General features: G+C 42.8%; 1 protein-coding gene across 1 annotated transcript; it reads left to right on the top strand.

The window, feature by feature from the left end:
• Positions 1-12,598: 12,598 nt before the first annotated feature.
• Positions 12,599-16,911, top strand: F2RL1 (F2R like trypsin receptor 1; the record flags this gene model as incomplete). The annotated part of the gene is made up of 3 exons (XM_080638285.1): positions 12,599-12,668; positions 12,735-12,962; positions 15,758-16,911. The coding sequence occupies 3 exons, from the start codon at positions 12,599-12,601 to the stop codon at positions 16,909-16,911; spliced, it is 1,452 nt and encodes a 483-aa protein (XP_080494411.1).
• Between the last annotated feature and the right edge of the window lie 6,795 nt (positions 16,912-23,706).

The raw sequence follows: 23,706 nt of genomic DNA, 5'->3' as shown, positions 1-23,706 counted from the left end.
CAATGATAGCAGGAATACCCCAAAAAGCAATCTGCAAAACCACTTTAACTAAAGTAAAAGCATTCAGTAGATCTAGACAGAGGGGTGACACTGAAACTATGAAAAGACCATATATGCTCAATGCCAGAAACATCCTTTCCATGCTAGTGAGTGAGGAGATGCCCAGTTTCTAGCACAGCTATGTTTTCTCCTTCAGCTTTTCCAATTCCCTGTCTCCAAGCTGCAACTAACAGTATCTGTCCTCAAACCAGTAGTGAGGTGTCTCACAAGGTAGCATGGACAGACCCTATCCTTCCTCAGATAAATTATGATGGAGGGAGTTCTGCAAAGGCAGGTTAAGACATGCCAGCACCTCTCTCGAACTGTGATCTTTACTGCAGTGTGCTGTGAGGGATTCAGCTGTGTTCACCCAACTGAGCACACAGGTCCTGCAGAGGCGACACAGTTGTTTTCCCTGGAGAGCACAGAGCTGCTCCAGGAGTGCTCTCCATCAGCAAACTGTGTCTCTGCCAGGCGAGCACGAGGAAACACAGGAAAGTGCTGGAGGACATCAGAGTTGAACCTAAATGACATCTATAATGACACATGGATATGTTAGCAACTGACAAACTGGCTAACTCAAGTTTTACCTACATCTCAGAAAAGCCTAAGAACTAGGGCAAATGACTGCACTATTCAAAGGAAGGCACACTGCCCTGGATACCAGCCACAGCAGTGACCATTAAGTAGATGCACAGAAAAGAAAAAGAGGAGGACAAACTGTCCTGGTTTAGCAGTAGCAGTCATTTTTTCTACTGGTGCAGTGCTGTGTTTTGACTTTCGACCTGGGAATAATACTGATAAAGCCTATGTTTTCAGTTGTGGGTCAGAATGTTTACCCTGACCAAGGACTTTGTGAGTCTCATGCTCTGCCAGGGAGGAGGAGAAGCCGGGAGGAAGCAGGGACAGGACACCTGACCCAAACTAGCCAAAGAGGTATTCCATACCATAGCACGTCATGCCCAGGATGTAGAATGGAGAGTTCCCGGAAGGGCTGGATCAAGGCAGGGTGGGGGTGAGGTACCGGTTGGTGAGCGGTTGTATTCTCTTCCTTGTTATTTCCTTTATCATTATTACTATTAGTGGTAGCAGTAGTGATTTGTGTTATACCTTAGTTATTAAACTGTTCTTATCTCAACCCATGGGAGTTGCATTCTTTTGATTCTCCTCCCCGTCCCTCCAGGAGCGGAGGGAAGAAAGGTGGGGGGGGAAGTGGACTGCGTGGTTCTGATTTACGGCCTGGGCTTAAACCACGACAGTTCTTTTTGGCGCCCAACGTGGGGCAGGAAGGGTTGAGATAACAACAGATCTGACTGAGGCACAATGCTGATTTATGGGCTCTCAAAGTTGTTCTTTTTGATACCACAGTTTCTGTATGTCGTAGCTTGCTTGGAGCCGGTATTTGCTGTGTTAGTGTTTATCAAGTGTGGGCCTTGGCCTAAGGTTCTTGTTTCATTGTACTTTATGGTAATGGCTTGCGATACGGGGGGGCTCCGGCAGCAGGGCGGGATGGACGTGGCCGTGGACTTGTACGTGGCCGTCCCGCTGCTCTTCACCGTCCTGGCCCTCGTCCTCGCGTCCGTCTTTGTGAGGCTGTGGGGAGCCGAGGGGGAGCGGCCCCGGGAGCCGGCGGCGGCCGAAGCAGCCCGGGAGAGCGGCCCCGGGGACCAAGCGGCGGCGGGAGCGGGGCCGGAGGCCGGGAAGGAGGCGGCTGCCGAGGAGGGGAAGGAGGCAGCTGCCGAGCAGCGGGAGGAGGCGGCGGAGGAGCCGAGCCCCACAGCCGAGCCCAGCCCCGCGGCGGCCGAGAGCATCCCCCAGCAGCCGCCCGCCGAGCCCCGTGAGCCTGAGCCGCAGGAGGATGCAGGAGACCCCGCAGCACTTTCCAGCAAGGCAGAGGAGGAAGATCTGGACTCAGAAAAAGAGAAGCTGGTGGTGAGAAAGCCTTCAAGCACAACAGCTACACCAGCCCCAGTGACAAGTACAGCAGCATCATTTGAGAGTTTTGAAGGTTTTGAATGGCCTTTGGGTACCCTTGGAACCTGCCTGCTGATTGTGATGGGGATCACCATGTTGGCGCACACACAGAGTGTGTTCTACCCACGACCATTTTGTCTGATCCCAAGAGTTAAGCAGAGTCAGGTTTGGGTCTTGTCTGGGTTTAGACAATACAGAGGGACCGAGAGGTTTTCCCCAAGGCTGGACAGCCATGAGTGTCATGGTGTGTGGGACAGTATGGGCGAGTATCTAATCCACTGGGCCCCTCCAGTGCTTTGGAAGCGTCGGAGATGGAAGGCAGCTGTGTGGAGTCCCCGACGACAAGTTGCAGAGACTGCTGCAGGGGAGGGTGAATTATTTTGAGCCTGATGGGCCCATGACACTTCAGGCCATCAGGGCAGAGAAGCAACATAGAGATGGACTCATGATCGAGGGGTGGACTTTGCAATGGGCCTCTCCTGCTCTGAAAGACTGTTACAAGTGATGGTATATTGAAAATGTGGGATCTGAGCATGACATGAATGGTATGGAATAAGGGGTGGATACTGTCCTGGTTTAGCAGTAGCAGTCATTTTTTCTACTGGTGCAGTGCTGTGTTTTGACTTTCGACCTGGGAATAATACTGATAAAGCTGATGTTTTCAGTTGTGGGTCAGAATGTTTACCCTGACCAAGGACTTTGTGAGTCTCATGCTCTGCCAGGGAGGAGGAGAAGCTGGGAGGAAGCAGGGACAGGACACCTGACCCAAACTAGCCAAAGAGGTATTCCATACCATAGCACGTCATGCCCAGGATGTAGAATGGAGAGTTCCCGGAAGGGCTGGATCAAGGCAGGGTGGGGGTGAGGTACCGGTTGGTGAGCGGTTGTATTCTCTTCCTTGTTATTTCCTTTATCATTATTACTATTAGTGGTAGCAGTAGTGATTTGTGTTATACCTTAGTTATTAAACTGTTCTTATCTCAACCCATGGGAGTTGCATTCTTTTGATTCTCCTCCCCGTCCCTCCAGGAGTGGAGGGAAGAAAGGTGGGGGGGGAAGTGGACTGCGTGGTTCTGATTTACGGCCTGGGCTTAAACCACGACACAAACATAAATGGTATTTCCCCAATTACTCTCTCACTCCTATACTACATTCTGCTTAGGGAAATTCCCAAGTCAGCTACGGGTTGTTTCTTTAGTAATCCTCAATGCACCCGTCTTTCAAGTGTTGCCCAGTCTTCCTGAGAACTTATGTAAAACTCCTGTATCCCCAGCATCCTTTGGCAAGGAGCTCCACAGGTCTCCTCCCTCCTTGGTGCTCTTTGTGCAAAGTTTTTATGTTTGAACCTGGTTTCCAGTATTTGAGTGGATGGTCCTGGCCCCTAGTTGTGTAGAGAAGGACATGAACAGACAGCCTGAAGTGTTCTCAGCTGCTTAGTCAGCTCTCTTAAAGAAGTTATTCACTACTTTCTATCATGTGCCAAAATATTGTTGGACTTTATCAGAACCTAAATTGTTAATGTCACTGGATAACCATATTGTCTATTATTCCCAGCTGTAGAAGTTAACTTAAATCCCATTCAATCTAGCTTTTAAGAGACATTCGTGTGTTCATTGCTTAACTTCATTTTAAGTTATTGTCATAAAACAGGCAAGATATTAGTCCCTGCCAAATCAGGCAAAGCCAAAACAGTAATTCCTTCTACTTGTCATGCTGCTTTTTGAACTATAATGACATGTACTATTTAAATGTCATAAGCCAGGACTGCTGCCACATGAACTGCCCGACCCACTCAGTGTCCTTGGACTTTTGTGCATGTCTCTGAAACACTCCCTCTTTTACATCCACACAGGCATGCCATCAACTAGACTGGAACTGATCCTGTTAAAATTCTGCCTCTTTTTGGATCAGTATCCCATGTCCCTTGTGTTGTTTTAATAACCTATGAGCCAGCACACAGGGATGGAGTGGAATGGTGCAGGTCCATACACATAGTAAGTTTAAAAAAAAAAAAAAAAAAAAGCCATGGCCTTGTATTTCTCTTTTTCCGCCATACTCCTACCAAACAGCTCTTGCAATATTTCACTATTATGATCACTAGAAAAGTTATAACTCTTCATATCTTATTTAGATCACTAATAAATTAAGAACATATAGGTATAATACAGATGAGACTACAGAACACGTCATAGATACCAACAGATCAGCTGAACATTCAGGTTAAATGCTTGAAATGGAATTCAGGGTCAGAAGTTAATAAATGCATGATTCTGTTAAAATTTCCACAATTAGTTGGAAATGTGGTCAAAATGTCATACTTCACACATGCAACTTACAAAGCAATTCAGACTAGCAGCCTATCATAGACTTCCAAAGAGTTTCAGAATAAGAAAGGGGAGATGGATTGATACTGCACAAACCTTAGATTAAGTTCACCTTCTATTTAGGAAAATGATAACTGTGATTCAAAAAAACGTATTTTCTTATCTATTAAAGCAGTTATGATTTTTTTGTTTATTTACAAGTATCAATTTTCAAGGAGGAGTAAGACAGGTCCTAAAAACAGAAATGTGATTAAGCAATCACAAAGACAAATACTTTATAGAGCAAGAGGTTTTTCAGATCTAGAAATTTTGTTTTCGAGACCCCCTTTACTTTACAATACTGGAATTGTTCATAGAATTTTTACAGTAGTCAGCACTGTCATGAATGAATGTCACTTATCTATCTATTCAACTGAACTAGAAGCTTAGCGTAGAACACTTCTGTGAATATCTCAGAAGTTATTTCCATTTTGGTTTTTTCAAATATCAGCTGGAATCTAAAAAGACACTGGTTAGACAGATCCCAGCATTAGCAAGAGTTTAATCGCATAGACAGGACCTCATTGTTGCCATTAAATAACTTCTTGGACGCTGATTCTTGGCATCCATTCACAATGGAGAATGGCATTACTGCTTGGGCAAATCCTAGGTTCCCTGGGAGCCATCAACAATTCTCAGCCAGAATTCATTCATCCCTGCAGCTGTCCCAGGCCTTATCTACACAAAGATGTTTACGTAATGTCAGAGGTAACTGAAACCTGCACATTCTGAAACTAAGGCAGAATGCATTGGCCAAATCACAGCTCAAATTCTATATTGCCTGTTCACTTCAGCAGTTCTGCATATGTGAAAGCACCACCTGCCTTTTATCAACTATGGTTTGGTTGGAGCAAGCCTGCAGCTTCAACTTTCCATGAGAATATTCTGAGGAAGATTGTTCTTCCTTTCACACAACTCTTTTTCCACCCATCCCTGCATCTCCACGTACACTTCTCTTCTATAGATTAGCAACGGATTTACTTAAACACTGCACTCTATCTTATAATTCTGGTAATAACAGATGAAGGAATCTTGAGGTAGAAAGACAACAAAGTATTTCCAGGTCCCCTCTCATCAATCATTGCTTTGTTCCTTGATCTGCAGATTCCATTTCCATAGGCATCTTCTAGAGGTGAGCTAGATGGTGAAAAAGAAAATCCTCTTCTGAGAGTGTTCTGGGTGTAAGAAGTAGTTAACTGTGTGGTAGCAGAACAACACTAGAAAAATAGGTATGCTTCTACTAAACTAGGAAACATGGAAAGGCTGGTGAAAGCAAATGCATCAGGTAGGCAGTACCATTCTGCAGGCTGGCAGGAGCAGAAGTAAAGCAAATGAACAAGGACAGAAATGAGGGAAGTTAATAGTCAGGCTAGTAACTGCATTAGCATATCTGTAGGTTATTTCTACTGTGGGCTACTCTCACTACAGATTGCTAATAATCTGAGATATATGCCCACAAGGCAGAAAAGGAATCATAATAAAACCAGGAAACTGTGTCATACTCCAGTTGCACCATACATGGTGTTCTCCCAACCTGGAGTAGCTCACCACAGGCAAAAGAGCCAATCCTTAGAGACTGTTTTGCTCAGACTCACAAAAAACAGTTCTCCCTGGTGTCCACCAAACCTTGTGGTTTGTGACTGGCATTTTTCAACATCTGTTGTCTAGCTCTTCAAAATGGGTACAAATCCCATGGGGTTTCCCAGAGCTCTACTGCCACTCTGAAACCTAGTTGCTTTCAGGTTTTTCTCCCCCAGTGCCCCACCTGGATGCTTCTCCCTTCTAGTCTTCCTTCTAGGATGCTTCCTTCTAGGATGCTTCTAGTCCTCCCTTTGGCTGGAAAACTGCTATCTTCTGCGTAATGGAGAAGGAAAAATGCAGAGGGGCTTGAATAAGCTTCTCTCCCCAGAGGCAAAACCATGATGGATCTCAGCAGGAGACTCTGCTGTTGCCTGAGCCATGATTGCTTAGTGATGTGCATGACCTAAGGATCTGAACTCTTCCTAGCTAGAACCAGATAAGACAGGGTGTAGACAGCATTTCAGTAGCACTTGTTTTTGAACAGAGCTACACCAGTATGAAACCACTAAGGCTGACTCACAACATAACAATACTATGCCCAATGTTATTGTATTCAGATCCCAGACAAGACTAAGATGCTGAGGTCTGTGTAATAAAGGACTGGGGGTTTTGTTCTGCTAGGAACATCATTGTTGAGTCAACAAGTGGACTTGAAGAGTTACTCAGAGCATCACCTACTTCTACCAGGATGAACTATACATACCTACATCATTTATGTTTGTATAAACCACTTTAAAACTTCCATGATGAAGGTCCTACTGAATCCCTAGAAAGTAAGAGGTCAATAAAACTACTGCCAATTGTAACAACCTTTTCCCTATTATCTAATTTTGCTAACATTTCAGCCTACATGGAAAATATGCTTCAGCCTTAGACATACTTTAAGCATGTCATCATGTCTCTCCACAAGCTTCTTTAGACCAAACAAAATTAATTGCTCCAAACATTCTCTGGATTGTTCCAAATGCTCACATCTTCTCTGAACTTTGTCCAGCTTTCTTTAAGGAAGATACGGACTGAATTAAAAACACCCTCCAACAAATAACTTACTGATGCTAAATGAAGGACTTCCTCCCATACATTACAGACAACAATCCTCTTTGATGCAAGACAATACTGTTGACTCCCATTGCATTTATGATTCACTGTAACGATTCATATTACCTTAAGTGGAATTGTAATTTATACACTCCACCTTATATTTCTTCCAGTGCAAATGTAGAAACATTAGACAAGAACTGTAATACACCCGTACTGAAAGTAAGTTTTAAATCCCTTCAAAACAGTTTCATAAACCAGTACATACAAAGAGTAGCTAAACTGAAATGGGAGGGGAAAAGGAAAAAGAAGTCTGTCCTCAGTTTGGTCAATGTATCCCAATATTAATTTAATTAATTTCCAGAAGGAAAACCCATTTACCTCTTTTTACTGCCTAGGATTAACGTTTCAGTATACCTATCAGACTTTAAAACCTTTTCCTGGCATCAAAACTGTTTTGTTGTAAAATTTAAGTTAAATCACTCCTTAAAACTGGTGTGGTTTAATTACACTACTGAAAGGAATACCAAGAGTAAAAATTATCTGAGAAATATTATGGGCTTTTAAGATGTTTTAGAACGCTTTCAACATTTTCAGTTACCACTTTTAATGGTTACCTAATAAAGATCTGTTCCTAAAAGTTATTTGGTGTTTCGACAGTCCCATAGTGTTAATATAGAGTTATCTCTCTGATAAATCATCAATGAACTTCCTATGTGAGACACAATTCTGAAAGAGAAAGATGTGGAAAATCCTTATCCAGTTCATCACAACCAATACTGTGATTAGTTTTCCACCACAACCTTCCCCACTATATTTCTACTGCAAATAGATACGTTATGCATATCTAAGCATAACAGCTCTTTAACAACCCTGTTTCCATTTTTGCTGACCTTATTTTAAACCCCATGTTTTGATGCAAGATTATTATCTGCTTGCAGATAGTTTGCTCTGAAGATTACTTGGCTATTACAAAGGGCATACCCACTCTAACAAACATACCAATACATAACAATGTTTCATTTTGATGAGCTATTACATATTTTTATCTTAGTTTAATAATGATCCATTGTTACATTTCCTCAGCACAGGAAACAGAACAGTGCTAACGTACACCAGATAGATACAAACTCAGCCTAAGCTAGTGGTTTCACTGATGATTTGCAAGCAATCTGCATACCCCTTTCTCTACATTCCTATCTATGCAGAGAGAGTACTTCCTCATTTTACACCAGCAGCAGGATAAGAAGTCAGTACTAGCTAAATGGTAGTATCTTGAGTATTTCTATACATGTAAACAGAGGTGCAAATACGAGATTATCTGTATATTTATGAACATACTCCATGCAGTGCACCACAGAAAAATTGCATATGATGTCACAACTAAACTCCTTTCAAAATGCATATACATTAAGCACACTTAATTAAGATTGCAAAAGAAGATCAAATTATAGCATTTCCTAATTTTCAATTGCTTGACTTTGGCACTCTAACATGCTTTTATTCATGTAGCTGTAGGCACACTTGAAGACAGATGTATCATGGATTAAGCAATTGCCAACAGAAGTGCAGAAGCTCTGCTCTATATTCTGCTTGGTCCAAGCCGTTCTGTTAAATTTGCATGTCCTCTATTGCTGCAAGGTCATGGTGAACAGAAGTCACAGCCGTACTTCCATGTCACTGTGAAGTCAGGTTTGGGCCATGTCTGTTTCTACCCCACAGGCACTGCACATACCTAACATTTTGTTCTAGACCTTTTGCCACTTCTGTCATACCTCCAGCCCAAGCTCTGGATCTCCTTGCTTTTGAGAAAAGTGAAAATACAGGAAGAGTTAAAGGCTAAACATCAGGAGCAAACATCAGGAGCAAACACAAGGCACTGCTGACAGAAGATCAGAAAAATCAGGGTGACGTCCAAAAACCATTAAGGGACCACCTTAAACAACCCATACTACCTATCCCTTCCCCCAGCATAGTGACTACAAAGTGCCATGACTGAATATGCCACCCATACTGGCATCTGAAGTATTAACAACATAATAGCACACCAGCACAACATGCTCATAAAGCACATATTTACCATGGCCAGAATTTCCAAAACCTGCAATAATCTTGCAGTAGATGAGGTAAGAGAGGGAATGGAAGTGACTTCCTAAATACAGCAGGACATAAAATGGATCTCTACTACCAGAGAAACAGAAAAATATACAGCCGCTGCCCGTAACCCCTCATTTCCTAGGACTCTTGCTGGACACACATAGAACAGCAAGAATATTAGTGATACCATTACTTAGTACCTAATGAGCCTGCCAGCAAGGCCAACAAGAACTGAGCAGGTGACACAGAGATCTTTTCAAAGGTGCAGAGAAACAAGCTAAAGAGACTGCTTAAGATGGCACAGGTGCTTTTATGAATGTAAAATACAAGGAAGAAGGATAGAGGCCCTTATTGTGCTGAAATGAGGTATCAAAAAGGATTCTTACATCCAGAGACCTGGTGCTGTACTGCAAAAGCAGGGCCTTGCTGTAACTTAGCACCCAGGTACTCTCGTTGTTTCTAAGATGCCAGATGGCTACCGTGGAGACAGGCTAAATCACTCGGTGTAACGGAGAACTAAGGTTTAATAAGCATTTATAGTCACATATTTATTCTTTCTGTGGCAGCTGTACTTATTGCAATTATTGTCCAATGATAAACAAGTGTCAACAAGAACCTGATTTTGTGTTTATTTACAAATTGTTACATTTTCTTTCCAAACTTTTATAAACGGCACACTAGAACGGTGAACAGGTTTGATAAATCAGTCATCTTCAATAAAGGCAACTAAAAATCATGAAGTCTTAAGATTGCTCTGTACAGAGGTCCCAGTGATTTGAACAGTGGCAAGAGCATTTCTACGTTCTATTTTTTAACTCATGAGGCAGAACTCACTTGCAGCCTACAAATGAGGAATCTTCCTAACAGACATTATCCCTGCTGAAAACGTTATCTAGGAACACCAACTTCTCAATAAAAGTAAATAGAACAAAACCAGAACAAAAGCCTTGTTAGTAAGGTATAGATGGAGTACCAGGAATAACAGCTTACAAGTGCCAAACACCATTAGCTCTTTAGACCATTACAGAGTCATAGAGTGGTTTGTGTTGGAAATGACCTTTCAAGATCATCCATTTCCAACTCCATTCTATGGGCAGGGACATCTTCCACTAGGTCGGTTTGCTCAAAGTCCTATCCAACCTGACCTTGAATAATTCCAGGCATGGGCACCCACACAGCTTCTCTGGGCATCCTGCCCTAGTGACTCACCACCCCTTAAGTAAAGAATTTCTTCCTTATATCTTATCTAAATCTACCCTCTTTTAAAATCAAATGTTACACCTTGTCCTGTCACTAAAAGCCCTGATAAAAAGTGTCTGCCCATCTTTCTTGTAAGTCCCCTTTAAGCACTGAAAGGCCACAATAAGGTCTCTCTTGTAACACAGGATGATAAGAGTTCTTTGGTATTGAAGTTGCATGACACTCCCTTATAAGCTCTGTGTTTAAATGCTTGGGAATCTAATTAATTGCTTATAAGATACTGAAGGGAGATAATCTTCACATCAACTACATGTTTCTGACATCCCTATGAAACCTAGGCAAACTACAAACCCTCTGTTAACATGGTTTCCTTACACTCAAAGAGGCTAAGTCCAGAGCTCCATTACCAGAATATGCAGCTGCGGTGACACTTGCTTCTACACACAACCACAGGACTTCTCCAGCGCAGCTCTGATCTGTCATGGGACAACTAGAGCAGATTTTGTTTAGTGACAGCAGTGATTCCTTTTTCTGTGCGTTCTCAGTCCCTTTCACTGTTGCTGGATTCAAGCAAAAGAGGGAAGGAGCTTTCTCCTTTGAATGCAAAGTGGACAAAAAGACTGGATGGAATAAATCTAGAGAAAAAAAAAAAAAAAAAAGAAAACTCCAACTCAGCACTGGCAGAAGAGCAGAGCTACAGTGGAACTGAATGAGAGATGGGCTGACCACACCTGAATACTAGAGTTCTGAGAGGAAAAACACTGTAGAGACCAGTAGCCAGCACATGTGTACCTGCCTATTTGAATGGGAGATTAGATAAAAAGCCAGATGAGAAGACTACAACTCACTGGACAAGGTCATTAGGAGCAGGAGATTAAGTACCCATGAAGCCGTTTGTAATGGTAAAGTAAACCTAACAGCACTGCAAGTGAGACAGAAAGAAATAGAGAGGGGGCCTGGAAGGACAGGCTATGGGACACTACTTTCAAAGCGCTTAGCCAAGACTAACATGAGAAAGCTACAAACAGTCTTAGCTGGGTGGATTTCATACTGCTTTCAGTATGGAGTAACTTATAAAAAAGGCTCCAAAAAGAGAGGTCTTTTATGTTTACTCAGACACCCTAAATTCCAAGTGGATCTCTCTGTATTCTATTTCCCATCTCTAAAATGGGAACAATGCAGACCTCAATTCACAGCCGTATTTAAGAACCGTAACAGAAAGCCCACAAAAAAGAACTTTCTCTTCAGAACAATATAGTATAGTCATAATATATTCATTCAAAAATGGGGGAGAGGAGGAAGAGAAGCAACAATTTTATCACCAGCTGAACATCACGCATTTTGCAGACTGAGGCAGAGGAAGCATCACCGATGTAAACGGAGAACTGGCCTAGAAGTGCAAACCAGGGTTGAATATGTACCTTTAATTTTAGAATTTGATCAGCTGTGTGCTTGATTTTACAAACATAAAAACATTTCTGAAATCCGTATTTGTGGAAAACACTGCTGGCATTGTATCGTGCTTCATCTTGCTCCTGAAATCCTTACTTACAAAACAAAGTTGGTGTACTCCAAGTTTAAGCTAGGCTGACAAGTGAAAACACACCTTTCTTTAACGCTGGGTCACACCACCATGGTACCACAAACGCATTTGGGTTAAGCAGCCGTCATACATTTTCCTGCGTGTCTGCCATATGACAGTGTAATGGAGGAGGAAACCGGGCACAAAGCAGCGCCTTGTAAGTCAGCAGGAGTAACGCTGTTCCACCAAACACCCCTCCACCCCGCTCCCTCGCCAGCTCGCCCCTAGCCCTTGTGTGCCAAAACGAGCGCTCTCCGCTCCAGCAGCAGCTCGGCCGGGATCGGGACCACGACCACCTCCGCATACCCCTTCGGTAACAGAGCACCTGCCGCGGGCAGGAGCCACCACCAGGGCGGACCAGCCAGGGAGAAAGGGAGGGAAGTAAGCAAGACCTGCCCAGAGCCGCGGCACCTGCTCAGCCACGGAGCAAGGGCGTAGGTCGTGAGGCGAACCGCGACACCAGCCGGCCCCTCACGGGGAAGGGGGGTAAAGGGCTGACCCCGCCATTTTGCGACGGGCAGCGGTCCCGCGAACAGGACTCACCCCGCCATTTTAGGGGCAGCCCCACAACTCTTTGGGGATGGGGGATGTGGCCTGGCTCGGGCCCGCCCGTCGCCAGGCTGGAACCAGCAAGACCGCGCCCTCCACCCCCTCCTAACTTAGGTATCAGGTGAAACTGGTCTGGTGGCGCGGCAGGTTGCAGTGGCCGGAGCGCGGCAGGAGGATGGCTGGACGCTGCGGGTTGTGCCTGGTTGGTCTGCTGCTCGGTGCGCTGGCAGCCGCCACTCCTTCAGGTGAGAGGAGAACGAGTGCGAGTTGCCGCTGACGGGTGCTAAAGCTCGTTGGCTGGCTGGGGTCAGTTGGGGATGGCCGAACTCTGCCAGGGCTCCGTGGGTGCCGTGTTGATGGCTTGGTGCCCCTCGGCTGCTGGTCGCGCACCGGCGATGGCGGTGCAGGCGGGAGCGGTGCTCGGGGCACGACTGGGCTGTCGGCGGGCGAGGCGCGCGGCTGGGCCGTGCCGGAGGGCATGCTTCTGAAGCGCGGGGAGCCCGGAGCGAACCGGGCGGCGTTCTCCCGGAGCCGAAGAGGTCTGGAAAACGGGCACCGGTGGCTGTGGAGCTGCTGGGACCCGTGGGGAGGGCGCTCCGTCCTCCTCGCTGGGCGGAGGAAGCAGGTCGACGGGCAAAAGCAGCCGGGCTTGGCTTCCCGCCGCCCGCGGACTTGAGCGGGCGGGAAGGGCTGCTGGACCGCGAGTGACCTGGCACGGGTGGCCTGGTTTCACACGCATCGGTGCTGTATCTCAGCTGGTTCTCGGCTAGCAACCTGCCTAAAAGCTGCCTCTAAATATAAAAAAAAAAAAAAAACAAACAAACAACAACAACAACAACAACAAAAAAAAAAACCCACAAAAAAAAAAAAAAACACAACAAAAAAAAAAAAAAAAAAAAAAAACACCAAAAAAAACCCACCACCTTGAGGACCGTGTTCTCCTTTTTTTTCCCAACTCTGAAAAGTTAGGCTTTTTAAAAAATTTTAATTCTTACCTATGTTAGTTTATGTTGCTGAACATAAATGAACATAATTGAACATAAATGCTGTTTGGGAAGGAAAAAAAGGCTCCTTTTTCAGTACCTTAAAGTTCACGTTTCACTACCTTTTAGAGTAAACCTTATTGCTGTACTTACGGACTCCTTTGCACTGTGTCTTTCTGTATTTTTTCGTCCTGCGCTTATTTACATAATAAAAGTATATGCGTAAAGATTATGTAAATATTGAAGCCAAGCTTTATGGCAGGTCCTGTTTTCTCAACGAATAGATCCTAGGTGACTGCAAACTTAGCTGTTCAGAGCTGAGTTTCTGGAATAGAACTGCCTCTTTGTAGCCTGGTTGCCTGACCTGGGAGGGCAGGGGAGAGAGGTACTACGCCTAAGAGTTTTACTTGGGTGATTTATCTTCTGGAGTAGGGAGGCAAAATGAGCTAGCAGAATGATCCCATCCGACCCAGGGGAGATACACTGTAAGCCTGGGGCTTGTTGTGGCAGTTTTCAAACAGGCTAATGCCATTACGGGGTTGTGGTGAATCCTAGCTGCAGAGCTAAGAACCACGATAATCTTAGCCTTTATCCTGTGTGGATATTACTACCATGACCTAAGCTTGTTAATTTGGATGCTCTGTGATGCTCTCACTTTTGTGTCTGCAGGGTAGGCATAATCCTTCGTTTTGGTATGCAGTGGGTTATAACTTCTGAACAAGTGGCAAAGGTGTTGAAACAGTCTATTGTGGGAGGAGAGTACTTTTTTTCCTTGCGATGCCAAGGAAGCATTTCCCGTGGGCAGATTAGCAGGTCAACTGCATTCTCTGTTTGTGAGTCAGGCAGAGTGAAACTCGGCTTGGAAAAGGCTCAATTGTTATGGAAAACTGCAAGTGCAGAAAAAGTAAGGAAAGGGTGTGGAAAATGCGCATACCTTAATAAAGGATTGGTTGCTTAGTGAGGGAGTGTTAAATGCAAAGACAAACAGGACACTGAAGTGTCTCCCTATATGGGTCCTGATCGGGCTTACAAAAGTTGCCCAGTATCTGCAGTCAGAACTTTTGAGGTTCAAACTATTTAAAGTTATTATAAAAGCAAGACATCTCTGAAATCACCCATTTGGCTTGACTATGCATCAAAAATTGAATACACCAAACGTTTATTCTGCCACTCTTGCAATACTAAGACCTGTCTGTGATTCACATATCCGTCAATCAATTTTATTACAGCCCTTATGTATATGCTAGTACTTCAGGGCTTTTGGGTGAGCAGAATAACAAAGGAACCATCCTTTGACAATGTTCATGGCTTGTTGTACAAAACCTGCTTACTCAAGAAGACTCTCTTTTATGCTCCAGCTGGATTTTTTTTGTGGCTAAAATAAGCCACAAGTATTGATAAGGTTAAAAATAATTCTCCCACAGACAGGCAATTTCCATACAGTTTAGCTTGGTGGATGTCTGAATTTATGGAACATACAAGTTCATAGACAGTATCTACTTTTGCAGTTTAACCTTTTAGTGTGGGAGGACTATGTTGGGTCTGGAGGGATTCGGAACTGGGCCAGCTAAAATCTGTCAGAAAGAGCAGTCAGGAATGGCTGGCTTGCCTATACAGTTCGTAAGTTCCTGTGGTGTCCAAAGAGGCAGAGCAAAAACTGGAGTAGTGGCTGTCTGAAGCTGGTTGTGTGAAGGAACCATAGCTGTCAGCTCTACCACCTACACTTTGAGTAGAAGCTGCAGAGATTGTCTGACCATCTTGCCTATGAATTGGAAGGAGATCACAGATAATGGGCGCTGTTGCATCATCATGCACAAAGTTTGCTCAGCTTTAAGTTCAAATGTGGTGTAACACATCTTTCTATCCCTAGAGCTGATTTGTGTGCAGCTTTTGGCATTACATTCTGAGTTTCCATTCTACTTGTCTGAGGGCGGCATATTCTTCTTTTACTGCATTCCCGATTTTCAGGAATTTCCTGATTTTTCAGCTTATCTAAACTAAGGAAACTTCTACTGCAGTTATACCAGCAATACCCAGCAATTGGGTAATCTGGCACTACTATGTGAATGGATAATGGTGCCCTGAAACTGATTTCTATTGTAACTGTTTGGATGCGAGGAGCACCTCACAGCTATTTTGCCAAAGTATTTTTAATGTCATTAGCGATTTGGAAGAGCATTTTGGTTGCTAATAGAATCCTTGAATAGGGATATAGTTGTCTTTTGGGTAGTAAAGGGAAGAAAAATTGTCATGTGTTTGAAAACCATTCTTAATTTTTTGTTGATGAGACCCTCTTTAATTCTTCACAGTCAATCATGATGTCTAGTTTATATTTTGTAAAGGATAAAAAGTCTGTACTTGGATAACAGCAACTTTTTTTTTTTTTATTGTCATTTTAGAGAGTAGTAGAACCAACAGTTCAAAAGGAAGAAGTTTTGCTGGCCGGCAAGATCCAAATACAAATAATGGCTCTTCAGAGATATACGAAGTGGATGAATTTGCAGCAAAAGCCCTCACAGGAAAGCTGACTACAGTTTTTCTTCCCATTATCTATATCATTGTCTTTATTATTGGTTTGCCAAGCAATGCCATGGCTCTCTGGGTCTTTTTTTTCCGAACAACAAAGAAACATCCTGCTGTGATTTATATGGTTAACTTGGCATTGGCAGACCTTCTGTTTGTTGTCTGGTTCCCACTGAAAATTGCATACCATGTAAATGGCAATAATTGGCTCTTTGGTGAAAGTCTTTGCAAAGTACTTGTTGGATTTTTCTATGGAAATATGTACTGTTCCATCCTCTTTATGACATGTCTCAGTGTGCAACGGTATTGGGTTGTAGTGAACCCCATAGTGCAGTCAAGAAAGAAATCTGAAATTGCCTTGGGCATCTCCCTTGCTATCTGGATACTGATTTTGTTGGGCACCATCCCATTGTATCTTGTTAATCAGACAAGATATATTTCAAATCTTAACATTACTACCTGCCATGATGTGTTGCCTGAAAATGTTTTGGCTCATGATATGTTCAGTTATTTCCTCTCACTTGCAATTGGACTTTTCTTAATCCCAGCTGTCCTCACTGCTGTTGCTTACATACTAATGATTAAGACTCTGAATGCTTCCATCTCAGATGTAAGCACTGGGAAAAAAAGAAAAAGAGCGATCAAACTCATCATCGCTGTCCTGTCAATGTATCTCATCTGTTTTACACCTAGCAATGTGCTGCTTGTTGTGCACTATTTGCTTCTCAAAACCTACAGCCAGAGCTATCTGTATGTGTCATACATAACTGCGCTGTGTCTTTCTACTTTGAACAGTTGTATTGATCCATTCATCTATTACTATATTTCAAAAGACTTTAGAGACAACCTTAAAAACGCTCTTCTCTGCCGAAGTGTGAGAACTACACGGAGGATGCAGGTGTCTCTCTCATCAGGAAGATACCCTAAGAAATCAAATTCTTATTCTTCAAACTCAAATGGGACCACTAAATCAACCTACTGAGTTTAATCCTAGAAAAGTGAACTTCTATTAACTACTGCTGAAAGGATGTAAGTGACAAGAGAGTTATTCTACAAGAGAGTCTAAAGAAACATCTCTTCTGTTTAATTGCATTGAAGCCTAGATTTGAGAACTGACAGCTGCTTGCCCTGTGTAGAAACAGTAAGCAGAAAGGGTCTCATGAGGCTGGGAAAAAAAAATCGTAATGACATTTCAGATGCTTTGCAAAAATGCTGCTGACCTGGAAGTGAGTTGTGGTTGAAGACGTTTTTGTTCAGTATCAAAGTTGTTAAGAAGCAAAATGTCACTGGAATGTTACGTAGTGTTGTCAGTATATTTAATTAACAGAGAAATCTGTTTTGTTTGGCTTTAACTGTAATGTATTAAACAGTGGAACGGATTGTATATGTAGGACTTTGCTCTGTGTACCTGCTTAATTTGAAACTGAGGAGAGAAGGAAAAGAGAATCTGTTTCACCATCTTGGTGTAGACTGCTTATTATCTTTAGTATAATTTTATATTATTTTCCAAGTTAACTTGCTGTAAATGGTAACATGGCAGAAGTCTGTAAGATTGTCCTGTCAAGTTGACAAGCTGAACTTGTTATCAGATAGCACTGAGATAAAATTTCAGTTGAGATTATCCACTGTTACTTAATGCTTGCTGGTATGTGATCTTAAATGAGGCTGTTAACGAAGTTTTGATGAATAGCTATTTGATTTTTACACAATGTGCCTTGTATTTTTTAAGATAACTAAGATTTTTTTAATGCATGTAGATATAACACATTTGAGTTGGGTGCTTCTTTTTCTACTTTTACATGTTTTTCAAAATGCTGAGTAGTTCAACTTGCCTGGCTTCAGGTCACAAATATAACAGTGAATCAGAAGTCTGACAACTATAGGTGTAATATCTGAATGGGTTAAGTAAAAATTACTTAACATATTTCATTAGGGTGAAACTGTTCCCTGTTCCCTATCTTGTTGGCAGATAACTAAAATCAAATGGTTCAGAACTGGGGGGGAACATTAACAAGATAGATGGCAAATTTAACCCCAGTGGATTTCTGAAATACCTGAAGTCCTCTTCCCTCACCTACCACTTGTGACCACTCAGGAATATGGAATCACATTTACTTTTAATCTGAGAAGCTGATGGGTTTATGTTTGGTAGCAGGATTTAAATGGTTTTTTTGTTGGTTTTTCTTTTTATTTATTTTTTTTTTTATTTTTTTTTCAAATTCGCAGTCAGATGTTTCATCAAGTTGTATGTTGAACTCTCATCCAAGTGATGTATCTGAGACATAGGCCGAGTCCCTGTTAACATAAGGGAAAAGCCCTCAGTCCAAAAAGTACTCGGAGACAGCTAGTATATAGATAGAAAATATTCACCACTTCTAATATGGAGTGTAAGGAAGGGGATAGATGAACTGTAGCAGGAATTAGAGAATCTTGTACAGCTTGAAGTCCATTATTTATATAATAAATTATTATTTGTGCTAATCTGTTCCATCCGTTGTCTCATTCTTTGGTTTCTGCATTCTTCCACTACTGGATTTTTTTACCCCACACATAATTAAGAGGCTTGTTTAATGTGTTTGATTTTTTACCCCACACGTAATTAAGAGGCTTGTTTAATGTGTTTGATCTCTCATCTCCAGGGTCAATTAAGCTCTAGCTCACCTTTTATCTGCTGCAGTCTTGTATACTAACTCTTAGTAGGTCCTCATCACGAAAGTAGGATGTTCTGTGGTGGTATTTCGGAGGTCCAAGATAAAATAGCGATTTACACTAACAGATACCTCATTGAGGAGCAGAGTTTACAGTTCGTTAGGTAATGTGGGACACAAATGTTTCTCTGGCATAAACAATTTGCTCTTCCTGTTTCCTGACAAAAAATAAAAGGAAATAATTGCTTATTTGTTACTGAACTGAATCTATATAATGCACCATCCTCACTGGAAAATCGTATGCAAGAGGTCATAGTTCACCGGAAGGATTTGGGAAGAAGGGGCTTGCACCATCTTCACAAACTGCTGTCAACTGTTCCATCAGCCTGTGTGATAAATACAATATGAAAATGTCCTATATCTTACCAGACAGCCTCTTGTGCTTCCTGCCATACATGCAGAAGGAAACACCACAAAGCAAGGGCATCCAGTTCACATGATTACAGCACTACCTGTGTTCTGCCAGGAGTCCAAGGGTTACAGGTTGTGTGTTGTAAAGATGAATTGTCTCTGTGTGTCTGTATAATACCAGAAAGATATTGCTCATGATTCATGCATGACAAATTACTGAAAAGTAGTATGCTTAGTATAGCCAGTCTTTTGGGGGACAAGATTCAGTTTTTGTTGCTATTTAATCAGAAGCGCACCAGTTCTGAGATACAAGTACATACAGCTTGGATCCATACTCTTACTTTTGTTCTTCCTTTCCTGCAATTTGTGGGATTGGAGTTGGGGACCCTCAGTTACACCGTTCCACTGCAGGTCATCCTCTTTACCACTTCACCCTTCTAGCCTTCTTCATCTGTGGATTGACAAAGCAGGTTGCAAGGAAGAATCTTTCATCTCTTACCTGCAGCAACAGCGGAAGTCTGCCAATGACATGCGTTAAGAGACATTACTGCAGGGCTGTTGAAAGCTTTCTTGAGAAAAGGTTTAAATTAATAGAATGATTTGTTTTAAAAGAAGCTTGCACTATGTGTGACAAACTTTAGAGAATATTGTTCAAGAAGCCCACAGTCACCTAAGTGAAGCTTACTTCTTCAAACCCTGCTCACTGGGAGCTTAAAATATCTTTTTATAATAGAGACTAGTAATGTCCTTTTTGCCTTTCCTTTGATGTTTTAGTGATACCATCTGGGTTAGTGTCTTTACGGGGAGTAGGGAGGTGCATCTTCCTCTGCATCTAACTGGTGTGTGCTTAGGAGGGGAGAAGACAGCAGGTACTCAAAATTTAATCAAGCATCCAATTGCTTGCATTATCCTTATTTTCTAGACAAACAATGTTGCAAATGTGTCTTTGCTGCAACCTTAGTGCAATGAAGACTAACCTACAGACAAAGATGAGGAATTTTATAGAGAATTGCTTTGCTTTGTTCTTTCATTTGTTCTTGAAATGAGGATGAATTGTGGGAAGTTTTCCCTGTTTGTAGCTGCATTGCAAATGCTAATCCTGAATTTTGTATGGATTAGTTTGCTCCAATTAACAGAGTAGGTAGACCAGGCTGGTAGTTCAATCAATTTGAATCAATTCCTTGAATTGACAATTATGTGCATTTGCATCCAGGTAGTGATGAGGCAAGAGCATGTAGCCCAGGAGGATGAAGCTGGCTGCTTAACCTTTTTTGGGACTGTGCCATCAGGCAGGATTGATTAGTATAAAGGTTGTCAGCTTCAGCTAACAATAAATATATTCCTGAACAGTGTCAACTTTGCAGTTCAAACTGCAAGAGATACAAAAAACTCTCCCGATCTATGGCTCATTTAATGCTTGGATGCTACAAAAATAATCGGTGCCACATCCAGGAAAGCACTTGGGAACTGGAAGTCAGTGTAATATATATGTGCACAATGTCATGGTTTCACAAACAGCTCAAGCACGTGCTGCAGCTGAGAGATGTAGACTAGTCTTTCCCCTAACCTGACTGCTCAATGACACCATTTCCTCGTACTATCACAGGCATGTGTGACCTTGGGGTGTATTGAATCAGTCCTGAGTTAAACCAGGAGGAGGGAGGAAAGTTTACTTTTGAGTTGGAACTGTGTTTGGCTGGTTTGCTGGATGAAGTCTTGGCTCAGCACAAGGGAGAGGGTCAGACTGCATCTTTCACCACCACCACCAGCTTGCAATGTGCAACTACAAGGCATGTTGAAGCATAGGAACTGGAAAGCTTCTGACTAATCTCATAAGCAGCAGAAAGCAAGTCTCCACCCATGATTGTAGGAATGGCTCTGCTGGCTCAGACCAAGGGATACATCCACCCTGGCCAGGTTAATCTGCCTCTCACCTGTGCCTTTGGAGGTCATCAAGACAGCAAGCTGTCGAGGGACCTGTCAAAAAACGGTAGGACTGCTGCACCAGATGCGCAGAAGATGCGGCCATGGAAGTTTGATGCTTTGCACCCTGTGAGTGCTGTGCTATGTGACTGCTGAAATGTGCCCTGAAAGTCAGAAAAAAAGGAGACAAATGAAGGCTGGAGGCTCTTTGGCATCTCTGAGGATAGTTGCTGCTGAGAAGAGCATGTGTAACAGCAACAAATAGAAGTTACAGGTAGGTACCCAGGGAGGAGTAAAGTCAGTGCAGGCGTATATCATATCCCCCTCAGTACTCTTTCCAACGTCCAGCTATTTTCAGCATGAGAACTTCCTTAAGTCTGATTTGTCTGGTCAAATCAGTAACACTTGTCTGACCGTGAAAATCAACCTCATTTTATTTGCTTTGAACACGATCCACTATCCTCATTTGGTAGCCCCTGGTTATTAAAGGAGAAAAGCATATGAACAAGTCCATGTCTTGTCCAGCCACTTTCCTAATAGCCCCTAACATTGTTTGGGTTTTTTTTCCCCCTGCTCCCAAGCATTGAGTTGATGTTTTCATGCCTGTAACTGCCTGTAACTGCATCTCTCTCCCAAGTGGTTACAGTTGTTTTGAAAGCCTGTTTTGCAAGCTTGACATAGTTTTGTGTGTCAAACTACGATGTGTTTCCCTCATGCAACTCACTTTGAGTTATTTATAATCAATTCATGCACCAGTTGATTGCTCATTCAGTCTTACAAGGTTCTTCTGCAATTTCTTGCAGCCTGCTTAAGTCCTTACTGTTTTGATAAGTTTTGTTTTATCAGCAAAATAACTGCTCAACCTTTTCAGACCATTTATGAATATACAGAACGGTACAGGTCTGGCACCACACTGGTGAGTAACCGGCATTGTGAAAATGACCATTTTTCTGCTACCCCGTTTCTTTTTTTGCAATCAAAAGTTATTCTTCCACGAGAGGACCTTCCCGCTTACTCCATGGCTATGTAATTTTCTTTAAAAGCCTTTGATCAGGAATTTTGCCAAAAGCCTTTTGGAAATCTAGGTAGACTGGATCCACTGGGTCACCCTTATCTCCACATGCATCTGGCCTCTCCCAAGAACTCCACAACGCTGTTAATCCCAGACTTCACAAAAGCTGTGGTGATGTTTCCCATAAAGGTCTAGAAGTTCCTTAGTGATATCTGTTCTTACTCATCAATAATTGATCGGTACAAATATTGGGCTCACAAGAGAGTACTTCCCTGGACACCTCAGAACCTTCTTTTAATTATTGATTACAGCATTTGCTTCCCATATTCAAGTATAATTTTGGCAAGAGGTAACATACCATCTGGGCCCACCAAGTTCATCATCTAATTTGTCTAACTGTGGTGTGATGATTGAAGACATGTATCACATGTCTTGACATGTAGCTGTCATGGGAAGCAAGCAGCGTAATTCCTACCTATCATAACAGCCCTTTGGGACTCAAGTTTCGTTACAGATGTGTTAGATCTGTCATGGGCACTTTGAACATGGTTAATGTACAACACCAATGTTAAATTCATCATGATCATGGTAGTCATGGTTATTTTGATTCAAAAACAGACAGGAAAGTGTGTCTTGCCCACAATTTTTCTTAGGAGCAATAATATTCTGTAGGCTTGCTGCTGAACATTCTCCAGGCACTCTTTGCTAGCAGGACCAGTACAACAGGCTGACTACAGTCAGCTCTCTGTCATCTAGGCCAAAGAAGGTGGAGATGCTTCAGATAATGGAAAAAGGACTAGTGATTGTGAAGGATGCATTGAGTGCTGTGCAGAAACATGGTGAAAACTCCCTTGGAGCCATCAGGGCTCACTGATACAGTGCTGGCTTGTATGATTGGGGATTTACAATCGTTGAAGTGTGCCTGCAACCAGCTTCCTTGGTGATCCAGCCAGTGTTTCGGTGGTGCTGGGAAGGGGGAAAGGCATTATCTATCTGTGTGTATATGGAGGTAGGTAGGTTCATAGCTGCACTGGAGCTCATAAACTACGTGGGGTTGCTCATGTGATGCGAACACCAGAACAGAGCCAGCTCAAGGGTACCAAGGTCTGCCTAGAATTATCTCTGACTAAATTGTTTCAGAGCCAAGCCTCAGTGTGTACCCTTCAACATAGAGGCTGCATTCCCAAATGCAAAGATAATTAAAATGTGTCCACTCCCATCTTTCTGCGTACCATGCTTCGCTGTCGCATACGCTGCCAACTGTTGAATGCTACATGCTACCTGTGTCAGCTTAATGCTCACCTGGGTGTTGTGCTTTTGCTACAGTACAGAACATATGTGGAAGAGGACTGGTGCAATCTCAGGTCACCAGTCTTGTCAGCAACAGCCCCAATGTAGCTGTAATCCAGAGACTGCAACTTTGCAGGTAAAACTTACACCATCTGGTCTCCGTAGGATTATTACACTGGTTGTGAAGCACAGTCCTGTTGCTAAAGTTAGGTCTGTGTCTGGAGTGGTTTACCAATGCAGTCTGCTGGTAGCACAGTCATCATGTGGACTAAACTTTGTTCCTTTGTTTGCTTTGAAGGTGTTAATAATAAGCAGCAATAGGCATTAATGAGCACTTGTGTAATGAAGCAAGACAACAAAGTGGGGGAGGAGAAGAAAAGCCTGCATTTGATTAGTCTGCATTTGATTAGTCTACCTTTGGGAGTTAAGAGAAATGCCCCAATAATAATTCTTCAGCTCTATCAGCTGGTCACTTCCAGGTATTGCAGCCCCC

Source organism: Psittacula echo, assembly GCF_963264785.1.
Source record: "Psittacula echo genome assembly, chromosome: Z".
NCBI classification, from domain to species: Eukaryota; Metazoa; Chordata; class Aves; order Psittaciformes; family Psittacidae; genus Psittacula; species Psittacula echo.
This window is presented reverse-complemented; position numbering and strand designations above follow the sequence as displayed.